General features: G+C 51.9%; 1 protein-coding gene across 1 annotated transcript in view; it reads right to left on the bottom strand.

The window, feature by feature from the left end:
• The window catches only part of EEF1A2 (eukaryotic translation elongation factor 1 alpha 2), a 33,462-nt gene extending 19,990 nt beyond the window's left edge, over positions 1-13,472 (bottom strand). The window contains exons 1-4 of the mRNA XM_029612456.1: positions 13,314-13,472; positions 12,073-12,281; positions 7,963-8,142; positions 6,378-6,674 (exon numbers count right to left, since the gene is read on the bottom strand). Of these exons, the coding sequence (XP_029468316.1) occupies positions 6,378-6,674; positions 7,963-8,142; positions 12,073-12,216 (621 nt within the window). The 5' untranslated portion in view covers positions 12,217-12,281; positions 13,314-13,472. The remainder of the gene's footprint in view (positions 1-6,377; positions 6,675-7,962; positions 8,143-12,072; positions 12,282-13,313) is intronic.
• Between the last annotated feature and the right edge of the window lie 425 nt (positions 13,473-13,897).

Genomic DNA, 13,897 nt, shown 5'->3' with positions numbered 1-13,897 from the left:
ATTTGCTTCGCAGGCATTTGAAAACTGATCAGGCACCAGAAAAGCACTGTTAGACACTGTAACTTGAGTTTTACTGTTGAGTATGGCTGTTTGTCTGTCTGTTCTAGAGAATCTGAGATCGTGCCTTGTTGAAAAGCACCGTGTGACAATGGCAGCCAATTGTTAGGAATCGTTGCCTCTGCGTGATGTGTCCAGCACTGTGTGCGTATCCCTGCCCCTCTCCCCTAGTTACCACACTGCAGACAGCTGCAACGGCATGAAACCTCGCCTGCTGCCAGCAGAAATGACTGCACCATCACCATGGCTCTCTCTCTCTCGCATCTAACTCTGCTCCAGGGACTGTGCGACGTTCGAAGTGTCCCTAAATCCTGACATTCACAACAGGCAGTCTCGGCCTCGATTCCTAATCCCAGCACTGTTTGAAAGGCAGGACTCTCAGGGCCCTACAAGTACCAGCACCGTAGGCCTGTGCTGCCGAGTATCTGTATGCTCGTTGTGGCAGCTCCCCTTCCCATATCAAATCCCCAAACACAGCACTGGGCACAGACCCGGAGAACTCTACACTATATATATATACACACACACACCCCATGAGGAGGACTACTGCCACTGTTCAGAGACACAGCAGGACAATCTCAAACCTCACACAGGAAAAATAAGACGTTGCAGAGAATTTTAGCTGCAGTGTACTAGAAAGTGGCAGCCCTGCATACACTCAGTATAGACAGAGCGGATGGGAAGCTTACTGACCATGCATGGGACGCTGTCTGACCTCCATTCCCCCAAACCCTTTTTCCTGAGGGCAGAATAGAAAGGGGTAGGTGGAGGCAGGAGCAGGGCCAGCTTTCTGGAACATTCCTGGCAGCACGGCTGAGATGGCCTGGCTGGCAGCCATGTTCTTTTTATAAAAGGGAATGCAATGGTATCAGGTGATGCAGGAATAGGCTTCCAGCAGGGGAGATTTGCACATCGCAAGGGTCAGTTCCGAACAAGATAATACAAGGAGTGAAAGAGAGTTTGTGAGAAAGTTTTAACTTTCTGTGGCATATCTGGTCTTCTGGATTGGAATTAGAGCTTCGTTGTTTTTCCGTCTCCCTCTCTCTCTCCCTGCCAGAGAGAACACAGCGTGTATGCAGAGGGGGAAGGCGAGATGGGGAAATATGAGAGAGACATTCACATACCTCCAAGGAATCCATGCCCGAGGAGGGGAAAGGGGATAGACTCAGCAGTAATATCAGGAAATATTTCCTAACAGAAAGCTGTTGCATGCATGGAGACGGTGGAGACGAGGAGAGAATCTGAACCCAGGAGAGCCTGGGACAAGCACAGGGGGTCTCTGACGGAGAGATGGGGACTGCAAAGCTGAATTAGTTGGGGAGGACGGGTAGACTCACTGTAGGCCGAGCGGCCTTTTCCTGATGCCACATTTCTGTGCTTCTATGTTAAATCAAAACTGCTAACGTCTGGCGAGACCTCGTACATTGCACGGGTAGAATATTCTGCACGCAGCGCCTCTGGGCTAAGCCCTCCCATGAGCTACAGTCTTAAAAGTGCCAAACTCACCATCCCCAGGCTGAACCAATCCACACTCACTGCCCTTCTGGTGAGACCCTCTCCCCCCACAGCTGCTACCTTATGGGTCCTACCCTCACTGAGCCGCCCCTGAGCTGAGCTCTTCCCACTACTACAAGCTCCTGGGTCCCACATGACCCCCCCACCATAAGCTGAACCCTCCCCCGGATTACAGCCTCATGAGTCCTACACTCATTGCCCTTGCACTGAGCCCTCCCCACCACTATAACCTCAAGTGTCGCACACTCGCTGCCCCCGAGCTGAGCCCTTCCCAGCACTACAGCCTCATGTGTCCCACAATCACTGCTCCCGAGCTGAGCTCTTCCTGGTACGACAGCCTCATGTGTCGCACACTCGCTGCTCCCGAGCTGAGCCCTTCCCAGCACTACAGCCTCATGTGTCCCACAATCACTGCTCCCGAGCTGAGCTCTTCCTGGTACGACAGCCTCATGTGTTGCACACTCGCTGCTCCCGAGCTGAGCCCTTCCCAGCACTACAGCCTCATGTGTCGCACACTCGCTGCCCCCAAGCTGAGCCCTTCCTGGTATTACAGCCTCATGTGTCGCACACTCGCTGCTCCCGAGCTGAGCCCTTCCCAGCACTACAGCCTCATGTGTCGCACACTCGCTGCCCCCAAGCTGAGCCCTTCCTGGTATTACAGCCTCATGTGTCGCACACTCGCTGCTCCCGAGCTGAGCTCTTCCTGGTATTACAGCCTCATGTGTCGCACACTCGCTGCCCCCAAGCTGAGCCCTTCCCAGCACTACAGCCTCATGTGTCCCACAATCACTGCTCCCGAGCTGAGCCCTTCCTGGTATTACAGCCTCATGTGTCGCACACTCGCTGCTCCCGAGCTGAGCCCTTCCTGGTATTACAGCCTCATGTGTCGCACACTCGCTGCTCCCGAGCTGAGCCCTTCCTGGTATTACAGCCTCATGTGTCGCACACTCGCTGCCCCCGAGCTGAGCTCTTCCTGGTATTACAGCCTCATGTGTCGCACACAAATCAGACTGATTTTCAAATAGAAGGTAATTGTATCCTTTAAGAACGTAAGAACTTGCCATGCTGGGTCAGACCAAGGGTCCATCAAGCCCAGCATCCTGTTTCCAACAGAGGCCAAAACCAGGCCACAAGAACCTGGCAAGTACCCAAACACTAAGAAGATCCCATGCTACTGATGCAATTAATAGCAGTGGCTATTCCCCAAGTAAACTTGATTAATAGCCGTTAATGGACTTCTCCTCCAAGAACTTATCCAAACCTTTTTTTGAACCCAGCTACACTAACTGCACTAACCACATCCTCTGGCAACAAATTCCAGAGCTTTATTGTGCGTTGAGTGAAAAAGAACTTTCTCCGATTAGTCTTAAATGTGCTACTTGATAACTTCATGGAATGCCCCCTAGTCCTTCTATTATTCGAAAGTGTAAATAACCAAATCACATCTACTCGTTCAAGACCTCTCATGATCTTAAACACCTCTATCATATCCCCCCTCAGCCGTCTCTTCTCCAAGCTGAAAAGTCCTAACCTCTTCAGCCTTTACTCATAGGGGAGCTGTTCCTTTCCCCTTTATCATTTTGGTTGCCCTTCTCTGTACCTTCTCCATCACAGCTATATCTTTTTTGAGATGCGGCGACCAGAATTGTACACAGTATTCAAGGTGCGGTCTCACCATGGAGCGATACAGAGGCATTATGACATTTTGAATTTTATTCACCATTCCCTTTCTAATAATTCCTAACATTCTGTTTGCTTTTTTGACTGCCGCAGCACACTGAGCCGACGATTTCAATGTGTTATCCACTATGACGCCTAGATCTCTTTCTTGGGTGGTAGCTCCTAATATGGAACCTAACATCGTGTAACTACAGCAAGGGTTATTTTTCCCTATATGCAACACCTTGCACTTGTCCACATTAAATTTTATCTGTCATTTGGATGCCCAATCTTCCAGTCTCGCAAGGTCCTCCTGCAATTTATCACAATCCACTTGTGATTTAACTACTCTGAATAATTTTTTATTGTCCGCAAATTTGATAACCTCACTCGTCGTATTCCTTTCCAGATCATTTATATATATATTGAAAAACACTGGTCCAAGTACAGATCCCTGAGGCACTCCACTGTTTACCCTTTTCCACTGAGAAAATTGACCATTTAATCCTACTCTCTGTTTCCTGTCTTTTAACCAGTTTGTAATCCACGAAAGGACATCGCCACCTATCCCATGACTTTTTAGTTTTCTTAGAAGCCACTCATGAGGGACTTTGTCAAATGCCTTCTGAAAATCCAAATACACTACATCTACCGGTTCACCTTTATCCACATGTTTATTAACCCCTTCAAAAAAATGAAGCAGATTTGTTAGGCAAGACTTCCCTTGGGTAAATCCATGTTGACTATGTTCCATTAAACCATGTCTTTTATATGCTCTACGATTTTGATCTTTAGAATAGTTTCCATTTTTTTTTCCTGGCACTAAAGTTAGACTCACTGGTCTATAGTTATCCGGATCGCCCCTGGAGCCCTTTTTAAATATTGGGGTTACATTGGCCACCCTCCAGTCTTCAGGTACAATGGATGATTTTAATGATAGGTTACAAATTTTAATTAATAGATCTGAAATTTCATTTTTTAGTTCCTTCATTACCCTAGGATGCATACCATCCGGTCCAGGTGATTTGCTACTCTTTAGTTTGTCAATCTGGCCTACTACATCTTCCAGGTTTACAGTGATTTGTTTCAGTTAAGAACACAAGAACATAAGAAATTGTCATGCTGGGTCAGACCAAGGGTCCATCAAGCCCAGCATCCTGTTTCCAACAGAGGCCAAAACCAGGCCACAAGAACCTGGCAATTACCCAAACACTAAGAAGATCCCATGCTACTGATGCAATTAATAGCAGTGGCTATTCTCTAAGTGAACTTAATAGCAGGTAATGGACTTCTCCTCCAATAACTTATCCAAACCTTTTTTGAACCCAGCTACACTAACTGCACTAACCACATCCTCTGGCAACAAATTCCAGAGCATTATTGTGCGGTGAGTGAAAAAGAATTTTCTCCGATTAGTCTTAAATGTGCTACTTGCTAACTTCATGGAGTGCCCCGTAGTCCTTCTATTATTCGAAAGTGTAAATAACCGAGTCACATCTACTCGATCAAGACCTCTCATGATCTTAAAGACCTCTATCATATCCCCCCTCAGTTCATCTGACTCATCACCCTTGAAAACCATCTCCGAAACTGGTATCTCCCCAACATCCTCATTAGTAAACACGGAAGCAAAGAATTCATTTAGTCTTTCTGCAATGGCCTTTGGCCTTATCTTCCCTAAGAGTCCCTTTAACCCCTCTGTCATCTAATGGTCCAACTGACTCCCTCACAGGTTTCTTGCTTCAGATATATTTTAAAACATTTTTATTATGAGTTTTTGCCTCTATGGCCAACTTCATTTCAAATTCTCTCTTCGCCTGTCTTATCAATGTTTTACAATTAACTTGACAATGCTTATGTTTTATCCTATTTTCTTCAGATGGATCCTTCTTCCAATGTGTGGCAAACAATATTCTGGTCAATATATATTAACAAAAGATTTTTTAAGGGGGTCCTTATTTCACACTTTGATTGAATCCTTTTGTGCTTGGCACTATGTACCACTGATGTGTGTGCATTCACAAATAAAAATCTGTTCTTAGTATATATTGACCAATATATTGTTGCCACACATTATTTTCTATTATATATAAACCTACTGAACCAGGAAGGCCTATTTTTATCCATGGAAAAAGTGCCTTAACCTTTGAATATTGACACCATGAAAGGGTCATCAGTCTCCTGATATGGTGGCCCTCCCTTGTATTTCTCTAGCATTTCCTAAACAATTGTTAATTAAGAGAGGAAGGAAAGAATAGGAACACTGATGATAATCACAATGGATTCTGCTTCCTAGGACTCCCAGCTAGGCACAGAATGGGAGTCCTTCCAGATCCTTCCAGCAGCTGCCCGGCTCTGAATTCCAGTTGCTGCCTCTTGCTGAATGGGGCGGATGAGTCATTCTCATCTGAGGGGCCTGAAATGGCACTGAGTGCTTGCCAAGCTGACCCTGCCCCTCCTGCTATCGAGGGTCTCACCCAGCCCCCACCCGTTCAGGCAGACATTCATGAGCGGCGCTCTCTGCGCCCAGGGAACGAGTCTGTCTTCCCTGGCCAGTACCGGCACAAAATCCCAGAGCAGACTGGAAAAGGAGGCTCCTGACCCAGCTACCCTGGGGGAAGGGGAGGTGCTGCAGGAGTCATTAATGGTGCAGATAAACGGCTGGGAATCTCCATGGCAACCCATGTTTTCAGTGGCATCCTCGGATGCCAGCTATGGCTTACAACGACAAAATGACTGCGCATCTATTGAAGCTAGGGACGCACTGCCAGTCATCGTACGGGCTTTGGGTCGCGTGGTTTCAGCTCGTCGGCTGGGAGAGGCAGGGGGCGTGCACGTAGGGGAGCAAAGCCCGGTGAGGCTGCACCGTAGATGCCAGCCTGCAAGCAGAACCATGGGGGGTGGGGGGTTAATGTAGGCCCACACAGCTTCCGTCTCTTTTTAGATTTGTCCCTTACCCCAGCTGGGAGTCATCTCAGGGAACACGATGAAAGCACAAAGAAAAAAGAAGAAGGAAGTCGAGAGTCCGCAAGTCCTTTCTCACTTTCTCTGAGGGGTCCACTTACGTTCTTTAATTAATTAATTGTTATGCCCCCTTGATTAAAGCCCATGTCTAGCACAATGACCTAGAGAACCGAGGCACTTACGTTGGGAGAGGGCTCCAGCATGTTGTCCCCGTGCCACCCGGAGATCGGCACAAAGGGCACGGTGGATGGGTTATAGCCAATCTTCTTGATGTAGGCGCTGACCTCCTTGACAATCTCATCGTAGCGCTTCTCGCTGTACGGCGGCTCAGTTGAGTCCATCTTGTTAATTCCAACAATGAGTTGCTTGACCCCCAGGGTATAGGCTAGCAGGGCATGTTCCCGGGTCTGCCCATTCTTGGAAATACCAGCTTCGAACTCTCCTACGCCTGCAGCAACGATCAGGACAGCACAGTCTGCCTAGGTAGGAAACCAATGAGCAGGGGTGAGGGGCACTGGTGCTGAACAATGGGAGGACCCTGGCACTCACAAGGGCATGCATGCCACCATGCACTGTGTATGTGTACTGCACTCAGGGGGCACAATAACATGCAAAAACAGACTCTCACCAGTTACAGCCTCTCCAGCCCTCCAGCTTCCCATATGTACCTTCCTCAATGTAAATAAAAGCAGCTCAATACACCCTCCTGCACTGATAACCCCAGCACTCCAGAGATTCTCTCCTCCTGCACTGACACACACAGCCCTGCAGGGACTCTTCCCTTCTGACTGACACACGCAACACTTTAGGGACACTCTCCTCCTACACTGACACACATAGCCCTCCAGGGACTCTCTTCCTGTAATGACACACACAGCACTACAGGAACTCCTTCCTCCTGCATTGACACACAAAAACTTGCATGGACTCTCCCTTTGCACTGACACACAGAGCCCTCCAGGGACTCTCTCCTCCTGCACTGACACACACAGCCCTGCAGGGACTCTCCTCCTGCACTGACACACACAGCACTACAGGAACTCTCTCCTTCTACACGGACACACACAGCTCTCCAGGTACTCTCTCCTCTTGCACTGACACACAAAATCCTGTTGGGATCCTCCTCTTGCACTGACACACACATACCTGCAGGGACTCTCTCCTCCTGCACTGACACACACAGCCCTGCAGGGATTCTCTCCTCCTGCACTGACACACAGCCCTGCAGGGACTTTCTCCTCCTGCACTGCCACACACAGAGCTGCAGGGACTCTCCCCTCCTACACTGCCACACACAGCGCTGCAGGGACTCTCTCCTCCTGCACTGCCACACAGCCCTGCAGGGACTTTCTCCTTCTGCACTGCCACACACAGAGCTGCAGGGACTCTCTCCTCCTGCACTGCCACACACAGCGCTGCAGGGACTCTCTCCTCCTGCACTGACACACACAGCCCTGCAGGTATTCTCTTCTCCTACTCTGACACACACAGCGCTGCAGGGACTCTCTCCTCCTACACTGCCACACACAGTGCTGCAGGGACTCTCTCCTCCTGCACTGCCTCACACAGCGCTGCAGGGACTCTCTCCTCCTGCACTGCCACACACAGCGCTGCAGGGACTCTCTCCTCCTGCACTGACACACACATTAGTACAGAGACTCTCGCCTTTCCTACTCTGCACAGCCCTACAGGGAATCTCCTCCCATTCTGGTCTCTGCTTCAGAAAGACTTACTCTCTTGCATGCCTCAGATGGTTTCGTGTCTCACCTGAGAGGTGCCGGTGATCATATTTTTGATAAAGTCTCTGTGTCCAGGTGCATCAATAATCGTAATGTAGTATTTAGTGGTTTCAAACTTCCAGAGGGAGATGTCAATGGTAATACCTCGCTCCCGTTCGGCCTTTAGCTTGTCCAGTACCCAAGCGTACTTAAAGGAACCTTTACCCATCTGCAGGTCAGAAAAGAGAGGATTAAGTAAAAGACGAAGCTGCTCTAATCCTTCTAGCCTTCCACCTCCCCAGCACAACATCAGTTCTGTAACTTGGACAGGGTGCCTCACAGCTGGCTGTCCTCTTAACAGAGCCCGTCCTGTCTTCTCTGCCTCTGTCACTGAGAAATTCATGGCATGAGACAGAATAATAAAAAGATCTGCTGACTAAAGAAATAATAAATACATGATTGCACCTAGGAGGAGATTCAAACCGTTCCCTGAGAAATGATACTGCCCGGTGCTTAGAGGGCCAAATCCAGCTGTGGCGACTCAAGGCAAGAGGTGTACAGATGTGCGGAGCCATGGCTGGCTGGGAATCTCAGACGGCTCTGGGACAGAGGGATCTTACCGGCGGGGCATGATCTCACTGCTGGGAAGGGCTGGAAGGATCCGTTCTCCCGCTGGACGCAGCCTCTGAGAAAGGCAGTTCTCCTTTAAACTTTGTCCTCAGCTTCCCACATGGCTTTGCTGTGCCCAGTGCCGCTGTCACACCGAGCTCAGCATCACACACCCCCCCCCCCCCCCCCATCAAAAGTAAATGTGTGGCTTCAGGATTCAGTCGGGGAGGCTGCCTGACACCAAATCCCGGCAGAGGTCCAGCTGCAGGTCCAGCTGTGGATGAAACATCCTCCGTTTTCCCCCTGCCCCAGGTTCTTGTATCCAGCCCTGCACAATAGCATTCTCTGTGAAAGGTTAGGCCTCAGAGGGGACACCTGATATTCCTGGTGATCTCCTGAGATGGCAGATCATGCAGGGGAGGAGGGGGAGGGGAACGGGCCGTGGCTGCTCTCTCTCTCTCAGGCAGGCCCTCCATTTCCTAGCACTGCCAGCCAGTGAGGAAAGCTCTCCAAGCACACGGCATCAGAAAATGGAGTCGCTGTGCTCGGAGTCAATAGACTATTAATAGACGTTCCCTGCCGATCCTGGCAGGCCGGCCTGAATGCACAGCCCTCCAGCCTGCCTCCTCCCTCTGCTACTGGGCCCTGAATGGGCGGGAGGGGGCTTCTGGTGCCCCCTGTCACATAGCAGCCTGACGTTAGTTAGGGTGGGTTTGCATGAACAATAAGAAAATGCATCTCTGGAACATGATCTAGCCAAAAAATGACATGACAGCATTGTGCTCCCAAGCAGGCATTGGGGTAACCTGTACAGGACAACAGTTACACCCCAAACACGGCAGGACCGCACTGTTATTCCAAGCAGGCCCTGGGGTAACCTGTACAGGACAACAGTTACACCCCAAACACGGCAGGACAGCACTGTGCTCCCAAGCAGGCCCTGGGGTAACCTGTACAGGACAACAGTTACAGCCCAAACACGGCAGGACCGCACTCTTATTCCAAGCAGGCATTGGGGTAACCTGTACAGGACAACAGTTACAGCCCAAACACGGCAGGACCGCACTGTTATTCCAAGCAGGCATTGGGGTAACCTGTACAGGACAACAGTTACACCCCAAACACGGCAGGACCGCACTATTATTCCAAGCAGGCATTGGGGTAACCTGTACAGGACAACAGTTACACCCCAAACACGGCAGGACCGCACTGTTATTCCAAGCAGGCATTGGGGTAACCTGTACAGGACAACAGTTACACCCCAAACACGGCAGGACCGCACTGTTATTCCAAGCAGGCATTGGGGTAACCTGTACAGGACAACAGTTACAGCCCAAACACGGCAGGACCGCACTGTTATTCCAAGCAGGCATTGGGGTAACCTGTACAGGACAACAGTTACACCCCAAACACGGCAGGACCGCACTATTATTCCAAGCAGGCATTGGGGGTAACCTGTACAGGACAACAGTTACACCCCAAACACGGCAGGACCGCACTGTTATTCCAAGCAGGCATTGGGGTAACCTGTACAGGACAACAGTTACGCCCCAAACACGGCAGGACCGCACTGTTATTCCAAGCAGGCATTGGGGTAACCTGTACAGGACAACAGTTACACCCCAAACACGGCAGGACCGCACTGTTATTCCAAGCAGGCATTGGGGGTAACCTGTACAGGACAACAGTTACACCCCAAACACGGCAGGACCGCACTGTTATTCCAAGCAGGCATTGGGGTAACCTGTACAGGACAACAGTTACAGCCCAAACACGGCAGGACCGCACTGTTATTCCAAGCAGGCATTGGGGGTAACCTGTACAGGACAACAGTTACACCCCAAACACGGCAGGACCGCACTGTTATTTCAAGCAGGCATTGGGGGTAACCTGTACAGGACAACAGTTACGCCCCAAACACGGCAGGACCGCACTGTTATTCCAAGCAGGCATTGGGGGTAACCTGTACAGGACAACAGTTACACCCCAAACACGGCAGGACCGCACTCTTATTCCAAGCAGGCACTGGGGTAACCTGTACAGGACAACAGTTACACCCCAAACACGGCAGGACCGCACTGTTATTCCAAGCAGGCACTGGGGTAACCTGTACAGGACAACAGTTACGCCCCAAACACGGCAGGACCGCACTGTTATTCCAAGCAGGCACTGGGGTAACCTGTACAGGACAACAGTTACACCCCAAACACGGCAGGACCGCACTGTTATTCCAAGCAGGCACTGGGGTAACCTGTACAGGACAACAGTTACACCCCAAACACGGCAGGACCGCACTGTTATTCCAAGCAGGCACTGAGGTAACCTGTACAGGACCACAGTTACACCCCAAACACGGCAGGACCGCACTATTATTCCAAGCAGGCATTGGGGGTAACCTGCTCAAGGTAGTGGTTACAGCTCCAGACCTGGCACAACTGCACGGTCCTTGCAAGAGAGCATGAGCGTGAGCTGCCCAGAGTGATGAATCCCTCAGGACAGGGGGCCTGCATGGAGAGAGAGACTGTGCTTAAAATCTAAACTTAGAGGAGTATGAGGAAGTCTGGTTTTAACATGGAAGGGGACCTGGTTTTTTCTGTAGGAAGCAAAGTTGAAGAGCTCAGGGTCTGCAGAGGAGGTGGGGAACATCAATGCCATGAATTTTGGGTCTGCCAAGGACAGAGATGAAGGGCAAGGATAGGAAAAGGATTGAGAAGGCAGGGAAAGGTGCGGAGAGGTAGGAGATGGTGATGGGCAGCCTGCAGAGGCCGTTGCTGCCTCTGTCTTCACTCGTTTTCTATGTTCCTATGAGACAACACAGGTCAGAGGTCCCACTGGTTCATGAGTGCAAGCTGACAGGATGGCGTTATCAGGCGCCGGTCACTGTAAAGGCATTCGGATGGGGCTTTCCAACAGCTCTAGGCTGCAGTTTATGATTTTCTTCTGTTTAGCCTGCACTGCAAGGCATCTTTCAGTCCTTACTCCCTCCCATTTGATTCTTGGATCTCTCATGCATCGGTCAGTGAGTGCTGGCCTTCCCAAGCTTATGGGCCAAATGGCCAAGCACCAGGGACCACCATCAGAGCAGTGCTTGGCTGTCCCTCCCCCCTGCCAGAACCCGTAGTAACTCAGCAAATGATAGCAGATAAAGACCGGCCCACCCTGCCAGGTCTACCCAGTCTTTCAATAGCACTACAGCCCTAGCAACACCAGAAAAAGAAACCCCAGCCCACTGTCCCGTCCAGGTCTCCAGCTTGGTGGTACGAAGCCCTGACGACTATCCCATCATGCTCTCTCCATTTCTGAAGGCTTGTGCACCCAATGGTCACCCCCAGGACCATGTTCCACTGCGGGGAAGCCCATATTCCCTTAGGCTGAGGGAAGGGAGCAGTGAATGAAACTGTCAGGGAAAAGGACACAAGAAAACCTAAGCCTTGGCCAAGCTGATTTTCAGATGTGGAATGGGAGGTACTTCTTGGGGCATTTTCTAGCTGCACACAAAAGAAGAGCAAAGCCTCCTGCACTGCCAGGGTAGTGTGAGGAGAAGACTCACCTCGGCTGCCTCCTTCTCAAACTTCTCGATGGTCCTCTTGTCTATCCCTCCACACTTGTAGATGAGGTGCCCAGTGGTGGTGGACTTGCCGGAGTCCACATGGCCAATGACCACAATGTTGATGTGCGTCTTCTCCTTCCCCATCCTCTCCCAGCTGTTTCCTTTCTGGGGATGACAAGAGCTAAGACGATGCAAGAGGTTTGCGAAGGCTGTGATGGGGATGAAAGAGAAGACGATGTAAGAGATAAAAAAACAAAAAAATACACCAGAGACTATAAAGGCCCAAAAGAAATCCTTCCTTTAACCCTCTTGAAATGAAGGGCTGCGATGGCTTCGGGTCCTCTCTAGAAAGGGTCGCACTTCCACGTGATCTGTAAACACTTTTAAAGAAATGTCCATGCGCCTTGGCTTTCACTGTAAGTATCAGCTGTACTGAGAGGGCTTTATAGCTAAAGGGGATGCTGTGAGGTGGGGGCTGCCACAGTCACGTCTGGGAGATTAGGGCAGGCTCCGGCACCAGGCGATGCCTCTGCTAAGTTGAGGTCCAGAGCCCCCTACCAGCTGCTGGCTTCCACCCCCAGATCGGGGCTTTGCTTCCTGGACCAGTGGGGGTTGGGGGCGCTGTCAGTGCCAAGGCGATTTTCACAGCCCCCCCACCCCCCGAGAGAGGGGAAGCCCAGCCCTTGCTGAACAGCGACAACTAGTGGTGAGCAGGCTCCGTGGCCAGGAGGATCCCTGCAGTAACAGCGCTGGTGAGCTGGGAGGGGATATGAAGCAGGAGTTAGGAAGCCCATGTGGCTGCAAATGAAGGGTAAAGGGGCCGGTTCTGACCGAGCTGGAAGCCAACGCCCCCCACCCCCCAAACAAAAAGTTTTTTCATGGCATCCACCCAAATCCTCAGTGCTACTCCCCTGAGGGGCCCGATGCCCGGCTCTGTCTGGGGTGCCCAGTCCCGAAAAGGAAGAAGCCCAAAATAGCCCCGCTGCGCTTCCAGGGACCTTGCACGTGGGCCACCCCCACGGGGGGAAAGGAGCCGAGAAGCCCGGGGAGGTCGGGGGGGCCTGGGCGGGCAGCGAGCGGAGCGCAGAGCCCGGGAGCAGCCTCTCTGCAAAGGCGCTGCAAGCTCCGCCATCCCCGGAGCCGACCCCGGCGTTCCCAGGGAGCAGCCTGGCAGCGGCGCTCGTCCCCCGATGCCAAGCACCGGGGCGGGCGGGCAGTGCCAGGGTGGCCGGAGCTCTTACCTGGGCTGTGCTCGCAGACAGCAGGGGCTTCAAGCTGCAGCTCGGGTTGTTTTATTTCCCTGGGAGGGGGTCCACCTACTGACGGCCCCAGCGCAATGCAGTCACCCCCTGCACCACGGCAATGCGGTACGGAGCGGGCGGGGGGGAGGGAGGGGGGTGAGGGAGGTCCGGCGGCGCTGCTGAGAGGAGCGCTGAGCGCTGAGCGCAGCCTGCCCCGTCCCCCCGTGCGGGAGCCCGGAGCCGGAGGGCGCGCTCCTGTCCTACAGCCCGGGAGCCGAGCGCCAGCCCTCCGCCCTCTGGGGGCCCTCTGGGGGGGCCCCCGAGCAGCACGGCAGGTGCCTGCCTGCTACCCCCTTCTTCTCTTATTTCATGTCTAGGGCTCCCCCTGCCCTCTCCTCTCCTCCCCTCCCCTCCCGACCCAGCTCCCGTTTCCGAGAAATGGAGGCGCGTTCGGAAAGCGGGGCCCGTGCAAGGAAACCCTGGTGCCGTCCATTTCGGGAAAACCGCGACTCCATTGCAGAAAACGTCCAATTCCGGCGCACTTGCGAGAAAGCTTTATTTTGCAGCGGGCGTTTAAGACGCGT

This window comes from Rhinatrema bivittatum, chromosome 8, assembly GCF_901001135.1.
Source record: "Rhinatrema bivittatum chromosome 8, aRhiBiv1.1, whole genome shotgun sequence".
Taxonomy (NCBI): domain Eukaryota; kingdom Metazoa; phylum Chordata; class Amphibia; order Gymnophiona; family Rhinatrematidae; genus Rhinatrema; species Rhinatrema bivittatum.
This window is presented reverse-complemented; position numbering and strand designations above follow the sequence as displayed.